The 17,181-nt window shown below is 38.1% G+C and overlaps 1 protein-coding gene across 1 annotated transcript in view; it reads right to left on the reverse strand.

Annotated features, from left to right (window-relative positions):
* Positions 1-1,308: 1,308 nt before the first annotated feature.
* The window catches only part of COG3 (component of oligomeric golgi complex 3), a 28,728-nt gene continuing 12,855 nt past the window's right edge, over positions 1,309-17,181 (reverse strand). The window contains exons 13-23 of the mRNA XM_054271382.1: positions 16,521-16,681; positions 14,310-14,415; positions 12,283-12,407; positions 10,580-10,669; positions 8,603-8,723; positions 6,241-6,329; positions 6,007-6,141; positions 4,937-5,012; positions 3,362-3,489; positions 2,707-2,805; positions 1,309-1,512 (exon numbers count right to left, since the gene is read on the reverse strand). Coding sequence (XP_054127357.1) covers positions 1,483-1,512; positions 2,707-2,805; positions 3,362-3,489; positions 4,937-5,012; positions 6,007-6,141; positions 6,241-6,329; positions 8,603-8,723; positions 10,580-10,669; positions 12,283-12,407; positions 14,310-14,415; positions 16,521-16,681 — 1,160 coding nt within the window. The 3' untranslated portion in view covers positions 1,309-1,482. The remainder of the gene's footprint in view (positions 1,513-2,706; positions 2,806-3,361; positions 3,490-4,936; positions 5,013-6,006; positions 6,142-6,240; positions 6,330-8,602; positions 8,724-10,579; positions 10,670-12,282; positions 12,408-14,309; positions 14,416-16,520; positions 16,682-17,181) is intronic.

The raw sequence follows: 17,181 nt of genomic DNA on the forward strand, positions 1-17,181 counted from the left end.
CTGGACATTATTTTACAGACTGTATTTCTACATAAGTAAAGGGAGAGGGCAAGTTTTCTCCTTGTTAGTTCCTTTACTTAATTTTTAAGGAGTCATGTAAGGTCCTATTAGTACCATTTATGTATTTCAGCACCACTGCTGTAACACTTCTTGTGGTAGCTTTCAGTCCTACCATCTTATACTCCAGTCTTGTTATTTATATCAGGAAAATTATTAAATCAAAATATCACCAATGTGCAAGGAAATTTCTTCATATTCCAAAGTACAGAATAGGCTTTATAAATAAGTTAAAGATCTGTCACATAACCCACTACATTTTCATTTTATGGTGCTGCACCATGAAGATTTACACACTGAGAGACCCTGAAGTGCTCATTCCATTAAGGGCCAGGCATTTAGCATCCAGCTTTCCACACTAATGTCCAATTAATGCTCACTCAACAGCGTGCACTGTTTACCAGTTACCAAGTACTTCTCCTCGCTTTACAATGCAGATTTGACAGCCTTGCACTTCAGTTTCAGGCATCCCCACACCCCCTGATCAGCACTTTTCTCCACAGCACAAAGGCTGTGCAAGCTCCAGACTCCCACTTTAAACAATGTGACACCACCATCTGATCTTGAGAAAGGCAAAAACACTAACTATGCCCTAAAATTAGAGAGCTGAAATTCAGTGCTAAGCAGAGCTGTAAAGCATCTGAAAACATGTAGTTCACTCAGAAACAACAGAAATTATGTTGGTGCACAGCTTTCCATTGCAAACCCCAAGGATCTGAGACCTTCACATGGAGAAAGGCTAGAGTATGACACTTCAGGTCAGGCCTCACAGCTCCCTGTCACAAAAGTGTAAGAAAGCCCATCCAGTGTTCCAAGAAACACTTCACATGTGGGAAATTAGGGTTTTCCAAGCAAGAACCTCTGAATTACTTCCAAGCATGTGGTGGATTACCAGGATTTTCAGAGACGTTAAAGAAAAACTCAGAGCATGCCTGCTTAAGTCTAACTGTCATACCAATATGGTCATCTCCCAACTCTCAGAAATATCTATTGCTGCTCTCATTTGATTTCCTGCACTGTATTCCAGCATCTCTTTAAAAGTGTGACTTTCCATTGCATATATCAACTCATTAAGGGAAAGCAAGATTGGTTTTTATATTAAAAAAACAAACCAAAAAAAGTTTTCAATTTTGAAAATACCTAGAAAAGGCAGTAATTGAGCTTCCATAAGAGTAATCAGGAAAGGGGTTTTTGTTTCACTTTCTTCTGCCCACTGCTCAAGCCAATGAAAAGGAAGACCTTTACCAAATCAAGAAACCAGTTCATTTGGTGTTTTTTCCCTAAAACAGGGTTAAGCAGCCTGGATAGTTTTGATGCAGACCGGACTGCACAGGGATCCTTCGCTGACTTCAAGCAAATGTCTCCGCATTCCCTTCACTCCCTGGCATTTGGCTGAAGCTTATTCCAAGCAGCCTCACTCTTGGCCTACTTGGACATCGACAACAGTAAGTTCACCTGAAAGACAAAATGAAAGCCTATGTTAGGGAAGCCAAGTTTTAGAACTGATGTGTCACATTTTAACCTTTAAACAAGATTCCTAGGAAGATCATTAATCAGAAGACAGTTACAAAACAACAGCCAAAATTTCCAGTCAAATGCTTTTTAAAATGACGACTATGCTGACCACTCATTTCAGCAGTCACAAACTACTGTGATAAACTTCCTAAAGTAACTTCATGTGTTGTCAAGAAATTCCAAAAAACAGGCACACTGGCAAAAAATGTTACCATTCACCTCAAATATCTGAAACACACTTGGGATCCTCCACAGTACTTGTTTCCCATAGATTACAATATGGTTTCCCACACACTTCTATTTGTAGGGTAAGTGATCCTAAGGTTCATCAGACAAACAAGTAAAGGGAGCCATCTCCTCCAGGGTAACCTCACCTCCTCAGGGTGCATCACTCCCACTCCAGGACAGTGCTCCAGGACAGTTATCACACATGCCTGTGGCCACACACACCACAGGCAACATCCTCTAATCCATAAACTAGATTACCTGCTTAAATTATCCTGTGATAATCAAGATTCTACCCACATTCCCTAGACTACTAAGGTCAAAGTGACATTTTTAAAAGCCTACTTAGTTTCTGACAGAGAATCCTAATAGAAGGAATTCTTAACCCAAATTATCTCTGAGCCTACAGACCATGCAGGGTTACACTTCCATAAACACCTGCTCATTTTCTCTCTACAATTCACTTCGAATGCACTCTAGCAATTCATTCTCGTGCTTCCTAAATGTAAAAGCTGCTGCTTTTTGTATTTGTCAAAGGAAAGACTGCCTTCAAATGCAGTTTTTTTAAGGCATATTCACCGGCTTTGATACCTTTCCAAGAAGACAATGCCAGGAAATGGCAAGACTTTTCTACAGTGCTGTACAACTCAATTCCCAGCAACATCAATCACCACCTTGGTTTAGGAAAATCTATTAGACATTCATTAAAAAAACCCAACCAAAGTCCTCTCCTAGCTGGGAGTCTTAAGATCAGATAAAGCCCAAAGTTTAATCATCCAGGATTAAGGGGGATAAGCAATAAATAATGATACTGAACACTGGAAATACAAAAAAATGAAAAAAATCTATGTTTATAAAAGCCAGTCACATGAAAGAGCAACTGATAAAATAGGGACCTTCAATATATACCTGTTCCATTGAAGGACAAGCTATGATCTGGAGGTCTTCATTACTAAATTCTTCCTTTAACAGAGCATGGAGTTTCTGGAACATTTGCTGAATGTTATTCTTTTAGAGGAAAGAAGAAAAAATCAATATTAAAAAACACAACACCCATCTTAAACCAGAACAAACACAATGTACATGGAATAGCTACTGAAGTGACCAGGGAGGGAGAAGCAGTCAAGCTTGTTCTAAAACAAGCCCCAAAACAGCTACAGGAATCCACATTAGTCATGAGATAAAAACTTCAGTTAGATGTGCTAAAGCGAACCACTGAGTCCTAAAGACTTAACCTGGAAGCTTAATATTCAAGCTAGGCTCCCCTGATTGTTTACAGCAGGTTTTCCACTCAATCTGTATCACCCTTTCTGCCTCTGGTGCTCTTGCCCATGCATAACTGACCAAATTCACTGGTTGGTGTGGGACAGAGTTAATTTTCCTTATGGGAGCTCATTTGGTGCCAGGTGGAAGATGTACACAATAAAGAGCAGCAGTTACTTCCCTGTAGTATCCATGTGTTGCACAGTACAAGTGAGAGCAGTAGAGCTGTTTGGATTTGGCTTTTTTAAGCTAAAGATATCACCACGAAACATCTACAGGAAAACATAGCAGCAATACTCACCCTGACTGGCTTAAACAGAATTAATTCTGTATCTTTATTGGACAAGTATAAGGACATGCTTCGTAAAGTTGATGGCAACTTTGTTTTTATTGTCTTGTAAGTGGAAGAGACCAGATCGTTGATCTTTGCTGAAAATAAGAGAAAATATTTTTAACAGGCTAAAATGGAGTTCTGCTTGCTGAAATCTACACTCCAGAAAATCACCCCTCTCCTGGGGCGGATCATTAGCAGAGGTTTGAGTGGAAGGGAGAGAGGGGGTGCTGGGCTGTGCAGTGTCAAACCCATCACAGGACCACAGCCTGCCAGACCCTGCTTCCATTCCCTGCAGAAAATGTCCCCATCCCATTTCTGAAAGCCACCACATCCTCCTGAGGCTTCTGAAATCACAGCCCTCCAATAGCAACTAAGTTCTGCACAGGCTCCCTCCCAAAAAAGCTAACTGGAGAAGCAACTGCTGGGTAACAGTGCTAGCAAAGAGAACAGAATCACAAATCCTCCTCACTGGTTATAGGCCATGTTTGTGAGAGGAAAGGCTGCACAGAAATCTGGATTTTGAATTAACCAGACAGGAATCCTCTGTCAGACAAGACCTTCTTTCTTTATTGCTAGGAATTTTAATGATTTTACAAGATCATTGCCTAAAGGCCAGCGGAAAAATACATTCTGTAGTTTTAAAGTACTGAAATTAAAATCCTGTGTGGGTTTTTGCCCCTCTCAACTTCTGCCACATCTGAATTTTCTGCCTAGTCCCACTTCCCAGACAAATGACTCCAGGAAACAGCAGGAACTCTGATTCAATTTGCTTCTATACACATAATTATCTCCAAACAAACATTTAAAAACTCCTGAAGAAGAGGGAGATATTAAGTAGAACCTCGAGTTAGCCCTTGAGAGTGTCTGACCCATGGAGCAGCACTGAATTATGTATAAACATGGCTGGCTTTGCATCTTAAGAATATGATGCAACAGAAGGTTCCAGTGTATGATTTGGAATAATCAGAGTTTTTCATCCAGAAGCACAACTTTGTAAAGTGAAGAGCAAAACAACCAAGAAACATCTAAAACTGCTCCAAATGTTCCTACAAAGTGTTCACATTTGAATTTTTAAAAAAGAGGGAAACAAACCCAGATTCCATTTTTGCATGGTGGCAGGAAAACTCAAAACAAAGTAAATACCAAATGTACAGACAATAAGGGCGTCAGTGAGGATTCATTCTTTCCTACACAAGTTAAAGCTTTATCATAACACAATTAATTAATTCCTTGAGCACATTCTGTATGCAGTTACAGAAATGCTGTTTACATGCAAGAACAATCACAGCTTGAGAAATACTCAAGGCATTCATCTACTGCACCAATTAAACATATATTCTGAAGTTTGTCAGGTTTTCAGAGCTGGCTTAAGACATTTCAAATAGCACACAGGCTCAAATGGAAGCCAGGACTTGCAAGAAAAAAGTAGACAGTTCTTATATGTAGAATTTTTCAAAATCAATCACAGTCTCTCAGTCCAAGTTATTCTGGCCACCTCTTCAGATTCCTAACAGTAACATGAATATAAACCAAAGTAAATACCTGGTTGTGCCCAAGGTTGCTGTGAAAGGCTGTAATTGGGACCTCCTTGAGTGGCCATTGTTTTTAAAGCAGCTGCCTAAAAGAAGTAAAATCAACAAAATGATGTTTCTTTCAGTTGAGTTCACAACAAAATAACCAACTAAAAATTGCACAACTCTCTGAGATACCACAGTGTACAGAATCTCCACTGATCTGTCTCTTCTATGGCCTGACTTAACAACACACAGGGGAAGTAGCTTGACAGAAATGCAATTCAAAATTACAACCGTGATCAATTCTTGAATGTAAAATTCAAAATGGGATTAAATTTACAAAGATGCTTAGGCACCTAAGGATACAAAACCTCAAAAGAGTCTTATCCTTAAGCAGCTTAGTCAAATTCCCCAGATTCCCAATGAATCACTGAGATCACTCAGACAATCTATCAATCTCACCAGTTACCCATCTATATTATAGGCATGCCACTGACCCCTACCCCAGCATGACAGGCATGAGTAAATTTAATACTGTCATCTTCTAAATTCTTTAAAAATCAGCAGCTGGGATATCCGCAGTCCATGCAATGCTGTGGCCCCAGTTTCTGAGAGGTCATGTCACTAATTCTCAGGACCTAAGGTTCAGAATAGATCCTCTTGAGAGGTTTTCTCACTAGAAATCTTGGCCTCTAGAGCAGGTTCTAGAAAGAAATGCATTGAACAAGACATCCAATACTCCCTCAAGAACACACATGACCCAAGACTCTTTTTGAAGGCTTACAAATGCAATCAAAGTAGTTTCTGCAGAAAGAAAAGCTCCTGCCAACCTTCACACACTTGTTACAATTCAAGGAAAACTTAAAGCTTCTTGATCAAAGAACACAAGGGTTGCTTGTAAAAACAAGCTATGACATGCTCCTTTAACTCCATTAATCTCAAAAATGCCTGGAAAATTGCTGTTGGAACTTAAAGGAAAGCACATTATCTTCAGCTAATCACACAGCACAGCAGATTGTCATATACTCAATTTAAATACCAATTCCCTTATCCTCCCAGTACTTCAGTTAGGTTAACAAACATACAATACATTTGTACCTTTGTCATGAACTCCTCCAGCTGGTCTATAAACTGTTTGGTTTGCTGCTGAATAAACTGCTCACAAGCTGATTTCAGATGACGATCTACGTCTTTCTTGGAGTCAATATAATGTTCTCTGATTTCTGGAGTACCCTTGAACAGAGAACAACAATTCTCTTCTTTTTAATTGCCAGAGATCACCACACATTTAAATGACCCAATTTTTCTTAACACAATAAGACCCCACATTACCTCCAGTAAGAACTGTATCAAGGCATTGTTGCTGTTCAGTCTAAAAAATCTTGAAACTGCCTTAGGATTCAGGATTTTAAATGCTGCATCTGTGAATCAGAAAGTCACTCACACTGTAAGTCAATGCCACTCAGCTCCAGGAACTACAAACTCTAATCACTCATTTATGCATAAAAATGGCCCAGCATGAATGACTATGACTGCAACATTAATGACTCTAGCACTGCTCAGAGTGGATGCACAAGTGCACATGCACAGAAGCACACAAAGCTTAATTCACTACTTTTCAGTGGCACCTATGGTACACCTGTACCTAAAAGTTGCACAGTCTAAACAGATAAATACATTACAAGAAACTAACAAGTTGCTGATATTAACTGCAGTGCTATAACCATGAAAATTGTGTGAGCTCTCCTTTTCTTCTTACTGTAATCTACAAGTGGAAGACTTACATAAGCTATTTAGGCATTTACAAACAAAAATTTTGCACACGTTGCCTGGGAAAACCAACTACAGTTGCATGAAACAACTTTTAATTGGCACCTTTTTCTTCTGTGCTTAGCTGCTTTAGTTAGGACAAAACAACAAAACATCAAGGTTGATAAACACTCATGTTTATGTTCTCTACACAAGTCTCAAGAAGGAAAAGCAACAATGTCTGTAAATAACACAAGATACTGAAATTACACCTATAGTCTCAACAGGATGCTGGCACACTGAAATCTAGTCAAATTGGGAAAAAGAAAATTATTAGTTACAGTATAGCTTTTCACCCTACTGTCAGCCATTTATCATCCTACGAATCTATCTGCTTTTTTTTTTCACTTCAAAAGGAATTCTGCATTCTGTATGAAACAGGAGAGGGAAAAAATATGTAAGAGTAAAAGAAGTGTTTCCTGAGACATTAAATAAAGAGATAATACCAAATATATAGGTTTGTAGATTTTGCACTGAACTAAGAACCTGCACTCCTATGTAGTGAAAGGTGAACACAGAGCAAGATTATTTTTGTTCTCTGAATTTTTTACCAGAAATTTCAGAAATTCCAAAGATTTCCCAAATTACTGTTAGAAGACTATAAGCTAGTCCTTCTTCCCACCTAATATTTCAGTTACATGAACCTTAACATTATACTACTTCAAAGAAATTGGACAAAAGCATGACTTTTACAGTAAGCAGTCCCACTTCATCTGTAAATACCAAATTAAATCTTAAACCTGTGTGCAGGAAGTTTGGTAGAACACAGTAAAACTATTAGCTATATTATTTTTCCTCTACAACTCATCTCAAATATAAGAGCCCTACTGGCCTATGCTACACCACAGTAAGAATTAAGCACAACATACATCTTTTCAACACCACTGCCACCACCACCCAATATAAAGAAAGTGTTTTCCATTACTTACCACTACCACCTGCAAAGCACTGGCTGGCACAAAAATTTATTCCATTAAATGAATATGGAGAACAAACTTGTGTGTCAGCCAGGACAAGACACCAAAAGGATGTATTTGCCCTTTAACCTCCAGTCAACTAGAAACCACTCAACAGGTAGGAGGTTTCATTGATGTTCAAATGCAACAAGTGAAATGGTTAGTGTAAGAAATGCTTGCTCAGAGTTAAGACTGCAGCATATTAGCAGGAAAGAGAAGTTATTTCTTCAGCTTTCTCTTCTGGAATGGAAAGAGAGAAACTCGACATGCTTCCAATAATTTTTCCCATTATCCTTACAACTTGGAAAGGGCATGACAGTTCAATTTTGTGTTAAGAGCTTTTTTCCTGAATTTTGTAAGGGAACAATAGTACAATCTCAAAAACCATGACCATGGCCACTACTACTATTTTCTTACAAGAGACATGCTCGCTACATAACACCATAATACCGATACTGTTCATTGATCCTGCAAAATAAGAAATCCTTCTCAAAACAAAAACCTCACAGAAAGGTCCAGGAAATCTTAATTTGCTCTAGCTAAGTTGACTACATATTGTTAAATTCCCCTGCTAAGCAGCAGTAAGGAAAGATATTCCTTTAACAGGTCAGAAAAGAGGAAAGACAATTCTGTGCAATAGAAATGTAGATTATTTAGCTGTTCTTAAAAAAGACTGGATAAATGAGTTAGGTCAGCAGTGAAAGCAGGCAAACGCATTTCATACAAAAATAAGGAATTTATTAGATATATTTTGAATTGCCCTGAGTAGGAGAATGGTTTTGGTTTTTTTCAGAAAAGCTAGGAACAAAGCAAGAGATTAGAAAAAGCATACAGGTCATTGCAAGTGAACATAAAATAAACCCAAAACTTTTGCTGGCACAAAGGGAGGACAACCCCATCCCATTCTGTAGCCAGCAGCTGTTTAGTACCTCTAGTTTTCTTAAGGTCCAGGGAAATTTCCTTAATGGTGAAATCAGTGTGGAAAGGAGCAATTTGTTCACGAAGAATCAGAAGGTGTTTTATTAAGAAAAGCTGTCCATCGACCTGGGTCTACAGCACAAGAGAAAGAACATGCATTACATGTAAAAAAAACCCCAAACAATTAAATGAGGAGTAAAGTTTCAATGTTTCCAGTTTTATTATTTAACAAGCTTTTTCCATTAGTCTGCAATGTCATTAACTACACTCTGGGATCAACAAATCCCATTTCTGTACTACTCCTAATACACTGCACTACAGAAGCATTACTTCTACTTTAATGGGATACTTTATTCCTATTTCTTAGAAGAATTAGATTACACAGCCATATTACTGAATGTCCTCATCAAGTAAAGGTATCCACTATTTGAAAGATACAAATTTATTCTTCTTCAGAGAGAGGAGTTTCATGTAATTCACATAATTTACAGTTGAAAAACATGAGGTTCTAAATTTGTTTTCATCATTACAATGACTAAAAAAAGTCAATGTTCCTGTAGTAATCTTGATTAACTGTGCTGTTCTGCAAAGGTCTTACAACGCATTTTTCTCATGTCATTAAACACAAAGCTTAGTTAATTTCTAAACAGTACAGCAAAGATACAAATAGTAAAAGAAGGCCAAGTTCACTCCATCTAAATGATGCATTTTGCACTGCTTGTTATTTTAACTGCATGTTTTATAACACATGCTGGTTTTCATCTTTAAAGTTCATGGCTCATTGAGGTAAAAGGAGGAGACTCTAGAAATCAAATTTGCTTTCGCAAGCTGGAGGAGGACTTTCCTTGATACAATGTTAAATAAAACAGAAAAGAATAAATCAGATTTAAATCTGCACTTTCACCAAATAGAAATTTCACTAAAAATGAGTGGTGGAAAGGGCCTCTTGAGTTGTTTGGGGTTGATTGTTTTTGGTTTTTTTTAATTCTTATAGGCAAAGTTTTACCAGATAACATTAAATTAACATGCATCAAGAACAAAGTGGTAGAGATCCTAGTTCTGGGCCAACCTATTTAGGGCTCATTGCAGAACAAGTTTCATTCTCTGCAGTACTTTTAAAACAATGCCAGGTACATAGTGCTGGAATTGGTATTTAACTGTAGAATTCTGAACCAGTTACACAGGAAATAGTTATCTGCTCAAGCTAAAGGCAAATGTAGCTTGCATTTCTTTTTAAAGATGCTATGTTTAACAGATTTTTTTAAAGGACACTCAAAAGAGCCACTTTAAAACAGATAACTTCTAATCAGAACTAAAACCTTTTTCATTACTAAATAGTTACTGCTTATAAAAATCCAACAATTTTACCCTACTAAGACTTGCCTTTTTTAATTCACTTCCTGGCTATAAGGGATCAGCAAATTACTACAGGATTTAAAGGAACTGTGACAGGAAAAAAAAGTTTACTCCAACTACTTAAACACAGTAAAGTGTAAATGACTTGATGAATCTGCATTGAATTCTGAGCAATACACCAGATCAAACCTTTTGATAATACACAGTTCTGAGCAGAGAATACTTAAGCTTCTTCCCAGTGTACATAAGTTAGAAAGATTTTTTAAAAATTAAAGAATGGAGGCAGAGAAAAAGAGAAAAGAGTAACGGACAGTGAAAATAAATACAAAGTCCTCCGGCAAAAATTTCCCTTTAGGCATCACTTCACTGAATTCCCATGAGTTAGAGCAACCTGTAAACATGATTGCTACAATGTGTATGCCACCTTTTCAGACAGGCTACCATGTGAATCATTATCTTTGCCCTGCAATACATTAACCATAACTAAGAACTGGCAAATCCACCAAGTCACTGGAGGCAGAGCAACATGCTTTGGCTAAGATTTTAACAGAATTCTGAACCACTGCTTCATGACTTTAGATATACAAGGGGCTGGGGGCTGTGGAAATCATACCCAAAGCACAGATTCTGACCTTGTTTTTGCTGATGGAATCAGCAGCTCCCAGCAGCGACTGGATGCAGGCAGATAAGGCCTCTTGTGATAATCCCTGAAACACTGCCCTCTGCAGGGAAAAGGAAAAGAAAAAAAAGACCAACAAAAGAGGTGTTAGCAAAGCTTAGGCAGAATTTTAAGAGTTGCACTTCGTGAATGATGTGTTTATCAGCTTATAAAACTCCAGATCAACTAGCTACAAACATGTTGGCTACGTGCAGTGACAGAGGATGAAGCATTCACATACAAAAACTTGCTACAACCACTCAGGCTGGATGCAGGCACCCACACAAGCCTGCCCTCCTCACCCTGCAGCTCTGAATTGGCACCTGGGTAGCAACATGGTCAGTGACACCTCACACATTCAGAGCCAACAGCATGAATGGTGTGTGCTGGGTAACCTGACCAGACACTCTTTGTGTGTCAGGGCAACTACCTGTGCATGCAAGCTACACCTGAAATAGACACGAGATCATTGGAGTGAGCTTAACCTCAGGCAGCCTCAAATTACCTCACATTTGTGACAGCTTAGTAAACAAACATGACAGCTGCCACGGCCCAGGGGACACGGAGCAAGTGCTTAAGTGGCAGCAATATGATCCTACGGCTGAGCCAGCCATAGGAACACAGCTCACTCCCACCAGCACTGCAACAGAGCCCTGACTGTCCCAGACCTGCCATCACCACTTCATTCATGTGTTCCCTATCTACAGGGTGCAGGCAAAGGGTGCCAGTTCTGCTACAGCGTCTCAGGGGAAAACTAAATTAACCTCTGTGCAGATACACTGTAAACAAGCCTTGCAAACAACTCAGAAATCACCTCATTTACAAAGGTCTAGCTGAAAACAAGGGCAAATATTCATCTCTTTTAGTGGGATTGATATTTCAAGCAACAAAGCATTAGTATTTTCCAGCTTCTTTTTTAGTAATAGCATCTTGGCAGGAGTTTTGTGTAACACGCATCAAAGATATTTTGAAATCCATTAAATGTGTCTAATAAAGATACAACACATGCAGAAAAGCAAAAACCTTGCATTAGTTTCCTCAGAGACTTAGCAGCCTTGTATGCTGTTAAGTGAGCAACACAAAACAGATTCTAGGGGGAAAGTCTTAAAATATGTTTTAAATAAACATTGCTTTTGTTTCTGATAGACAAGAAGATTTCCACTATCTTAAACTTTGGAAATGTGTTACTATGTTTTGGAACGTAGAGAGATGTACCACCAAAAAAAAAATTCAGAACATTTTCAACATGTAGAAGCAGCACAGTCACCATTTTTAAGACCAGACACATCACACAAACACATTCATCCAGTAATTTCAGCAATAAAATCGTTCCCTGTAATTGACCCAGAACTTTCTATTTTTTCTTGTCCTATTCACTCCTCAGCTTTAGTGAGATCAGTATCTTGAACGTCAGACACTGAATTATTTCTGTAACAGCAAAAGCAATAGATGTACAAATCAGTGCCATTTTTCCAATTCTACAAATATAAAATTGTCTTGGAAATGACAGCTTAAATTTGTCTGTTAGCTTGTTTTACATAAAGATAGCAGCAGAAAGACCAAGAGGTTAGAGGCCAGTAATTGTCTATTCCTAGTTTGTATTAAAATATTTAGACATGATGCTCTACACACTTTATAACTTCATCTTAAAAATTAGATAAAGAAATGTTTGCATACATCTATACATCTGTACAGTTTGGAGAGACACACTAGAGTCCTTCTGACAGTAGGATACCACATTCCATGCAGATCTGCAGGTGAAATCGTACTCTGATGCCTGGGATTAAGGGATTCAGCTGAACCTGTTTAAAAGCAAAATACACACATGTAAAGCTTGTCTATCCGTCCTTCCAACCAAAGGAGACTGTAACATCAACTGTAATATAAAATTCCATTTTATACTCTCTACACAGAAATATGACATTTTATTTTACCCCAACAGGTTATTTTTTTTTTCCTTCTGAGCAGGTCAGAACTAGATTTCTGATGTGAATCGAGCACAAGTCTGTGAAAGACATGAACTTTCTTTCAGGGGTGGCCCAGCTCAACCTTTTTAAATGAGTTAGTGTTACAGGCATGTCTCCAATGACACACACATGCCGCTCTGCTAAACAGCTGAAATTATCAGTTAGCGAAAAAAAATAGCACAGGAGAAAAGAATAAAAAGAAATGGTTAGAGATCATGGAATTACAGGAAATGGTTAGGAAAAAAAAAGGGAAAAAACATTCTATTTATTCACTCTTTCCCTTCTGCTGGGGATAATCCTACATGGATTGAACAGTCGCAAAAAATATAGGGTTTAAACATAATTTATAAACTGTAAAAATAACAGCAAAACCAACTTTGTCATGAGATTGTTGTAAACCTAAAAAAGTGCTCCTCCTGGGTAACCGTCATAATAACACAGTATGCTCAAAATGGATTTTCACAACACCTGACAGACAGAGGTCTGTTTTCATTTTGTCCTTAAAGCAAGCTGGGAAACAGCTGAGTCAATAGCACCAGGACTCTGATTTCAAATACCAACCATTTAAAAAAACTAAAATTTTTGTAGTTTCACCTGCTGATGGAAAATGCATTTGTGTTTATGTGATCAGCGAAGAAATTATGTGAAATATTCCAGTAATATCTTTCTACCTTTTGCAACTATAAATTTATTGTCACAGTAATTAGAAAGCCTGTAAAATCTTATGATATCTGTTTGAGGTTTCTAGGCCATTTAGTAGTCACTTCAGCTATTCCTGCAGGTCCTGAAATGGGAGAGAAGCACCTCTGAAGGACAAATGATCCAAATTATCTCAGACACACATCTTCAAATTATACCATATAGGTTCCTTCCATCTCCTGAGTGCAGGTGAGATTTAAAGGACTTGCAAATTCCATACACCTGGGGTGAAGTACGATGAACTCCATTCTCAATGGGATTTGTGGAGCCCAGCTAGAAACACCTCTGCAGACTTTTCAAGCCAAAAGCAAGAAACTACCATGTAATCAAAAGGAATACAAGAAACAAGTGATAAAGAGCTAAGAAAGATGCTGCTGGGTAAATAATAACACTGTGCCACTCTGAACAATGATAAAATAAAAGGAGAAATTCTTCATGGATCCTCAATAGTAATTTAAAAATTTCTAACACTCAAACAACTGGCATCAGAACGGCCATATTTTATGAAACTTTATTCCAGTTTGCTGTAATTTACAGACACATGGGTCACATGTTTAAAATGTCAAGGAGTAAATTCTGAATTATTTTAAATACCTATAATTTAAGAGACATGCCTGACACACCAAATCACCTTTCCATCTTAGCACAGCTAACAAACAAAAGCAACCTCAAGTACATATCTTGATGGCAGGGACACTTTTCAGTGGAGAATACAAAATCTCAGGTTTATACAAAGAACAATAGATGCTTTTGGTTGCAAAAGTAGTTGCTTCATATAACAGACTGTACTCGAAGCACAAAGAAATAGCACCAAAAGAACAAGATCAGGCTGTTTCTCATCTAAAACACAAAACTAAACTTTGAGACAAATTTCAGCACTAAAAAATGCTTATGAATTTGTCTAGGAAAAGAACCCATGCAAGTTTCTCACTTGGTTCAAGTTAATGTTCACATTCCATGAGCTAAGATGGTTCAAGTTAATGTTCACATTCCATGAGCTTTTTGCATTAATTTGACAATATGAGAGGTATTTCATACCAGATTTAACTAAGCTGCAGGACTCAGGATCTTCTAGCCGGACATCTGAAAATGAAGCTTCAGATGGTAGCTTCTTCTGTTCCTCTTTCAAACTCTGTGCAATTTGCTGCAAAGATACACAATAATATTTTAGTATCACATAACACTGCTTTGGTTACAACAGATAAAAGCATGCTGAATTGCAAAAGAAATCAGCTACACTCAACTTCCAGCGTTTCAAAGACATTTAGAAGAAATAGGCAGATGTTTCCAAAACAGTGGCAGAAATGTTGCAATATGATATTCACAAACACCTATCTGTGTAAAGCACTGCTCTTTCCATTTTGACTGTTTTACCAACCTCTCTATAATGACCTATAATGCCACCTAGAAAGGACAAAATAGGGTAACCCAGTTCAACACTTACTAGGATTTTAAACAGATCATTTTATATGACTTTATTTCCATAAATGACATGTGGAGATAGTCCAAAAGTACTCTCTAGTTTATTCCCTGCAGGAGTTCAACCAAAAGCCTTCCCCTAACATTACTCAACATTTTCACTACTACTACATTACTTCAACCTTTTCCACTACTTGGTCGGCTTCAAAGCAACAAGAGGCAGCAAGAATGGGCAAAGAACTGCATTAATATTTGAGCAGAACAGCGCAAGAAACATTTCTGCCCCATGCTTTTAACATTTTAATAATTCATTTACTAAGACAGAAGGGCTCTCTAAATAGCAAGGTTTTAAGGTTTAAAAGCAATCAAGTAGCAAAATGAATCTCAAACCAGGCAAAAACCAAAGTCCTATGAGGACATATGAAGAGCAGCATAGTTTCTCAATTTGGAATGAACTTTCTCTTCCTTAACTGAAGGGCCATAGGACCTTTGTTAGAAAATAAGGCCTCATACAGACCAAACAGGAGAATCACTTGCCTGAAGATGCTTATTAGTCCTTAAACTTTCAATACAAAGAGCATGTACTCAACAGACTCACTAGCTTCAGGGTTTAAAACCCCGTGGATATCAAAAAAAAAAAGCCAAAGTACTAACTGTAGCACAACAAAAGCTTTAGATATATATATATCTAAAGCTTTTATTGTGTAAGGACAATATCACAGCAACATGAGTTCACTACTGGTAATTTTCTCACAGTGTTTTTTCTGTTTACAGACAAGAATTGAGCCCAGTAAGGTACAATCACACAATGTTAATGTCTTTCAGCCCACAGCAAAATACATGTATTTTAGGTAGGTAGGTAGAAGAGAGAGATAAGACAGACAGACAGACAGATAGATAGCTGCTGTGTTCTTTACAAGTCATGTTCTGATTCTGAAGTCAAACAGCAGCTTTCTATCAACTGGTCACCTGGAACTCAGTCCTATGCTTTTCTAAGCACCACCAGCTATTCTGGCAGCTACGTGGAAAGCAGAATACAGTGATAAAATTTGGATCTTGCCAGTCCATGTTGGAAAGGCCATTCTCAGTCACCTCAGTCCTTTGACAGCTTGGGTCTCCCATTATAAAGTGAATTTGGAGGGGTATCTTTACTATGCTTCACTGCTTCTGTGCAGTCTTCATGCAGTTGCAGCTTGTTCTAGTCAAAAACTCAATAAAGGTTTCTCATTGGGCATTTATTTATTTCCATGAGTTATTTCATTTTTTAAAATAAGTAGAATTAGTTTGATCCATTTCAACAGGAACACTGACTCAAAGGACTTGGAATGACTAAAAAATGGCTAATACTGATAAGAACTTGAAAAAGGCTTCTGGAAGCCATTGCTAACATGTTAAATTATCTAAAGTAAATCTCCTCTCACACTGCCTGAGCACAGGGTACACACATGCCTACCAAAAGGTAGTTGACCAGTAGTTCTTAAAACAAACTTGAAGCTAACTGGGACTGTCTCAAGCATCTTTTCAATTCCATCTCAACTAGGAAATACATTGGGTAATACCTATTACTGATGAATGTAAATAAAAATTCAGAAGCTTCAAGTTTTGATAAAACTGTTAACTGTGAGAACTACTGCCATTGTCACTAAGTTTGACATAAAACATTGACATCTAGTTCAGGGCCATAATTTAATCAGCAAGTGTCAATTCAAAAATGGTAATAACACCAAACACACCTAAGAACAGGAAAACCCAAGCTGCAAAGCATTGTATTGCGTAACTGCATACACTGCATGTACAAAGTCAAGGCCAATGAGGAAGCTGAGGCTGTACCTCCATCATTTCCAGCTTGTCAGGATAGGCGAGATCGCCGGGCGCGGGCTTGTAGCCGGTGATGTCAGTCTGGATGTAAATGTGTGTCCTGTAGACAAGGCGCTCCTGCACATCTTCCAACATCTGCTTCACACCAGCTGCAAAGGCCCCCAGTTGTTCAGCTGACAAAGGTAAGAACAGGCACAAATTGGTAATGACAAAACAAGCTTACAGAAACACAAATCTGAAGAATCACACATATGACCATAAAAACCTGGCTTGCTGCAGATGGAGTCAGGGTATTTTTGGAACAGCAGCATGCAGACAAATTTGTGATAAACAAGGAATTTACTGAACTCCATGCTGCAGTTGCTTTGGCTCCCCAGATTTTCATTAGGTTATGAAAATGCAACCTCAGATGCATTGTTAGAATTAAGGGTTCTAATTATTTCAGACCTGGGTACATTAAGTGGAATTTTGGTGGGAACAACAAAGCAAGGTGGCTTTGGTTCCATCACAGCCAATACTTGTGGTGTGACTGTTGGGAGCTGATAAAAACAGATAAACCAATGCAGGTCACATCAAACTTAAGAATTATTGTATCAGCCCAAACTTAAGTAGCAGTAAGACACTTATGATAAGCCAAATGATTAAGTCAGCAAATTTTTGCTCACTCCGAACA

This window comes from Melozone crissalis, unplaced genomic scaffold, assembly GCF_028551555.1.
Source record: "Melozone crissalis strain CALT ecotype California unplaced genomic scaffold, PUWL_Pcris_2 ptg000013l_1, whole genome shotgun sequence".
Lineage (NCBI taxonomy): Eukaryota > Metazoa > Chordata > Aves > Passeriformes > Passerellidae > Melozone > Melozone crissalis.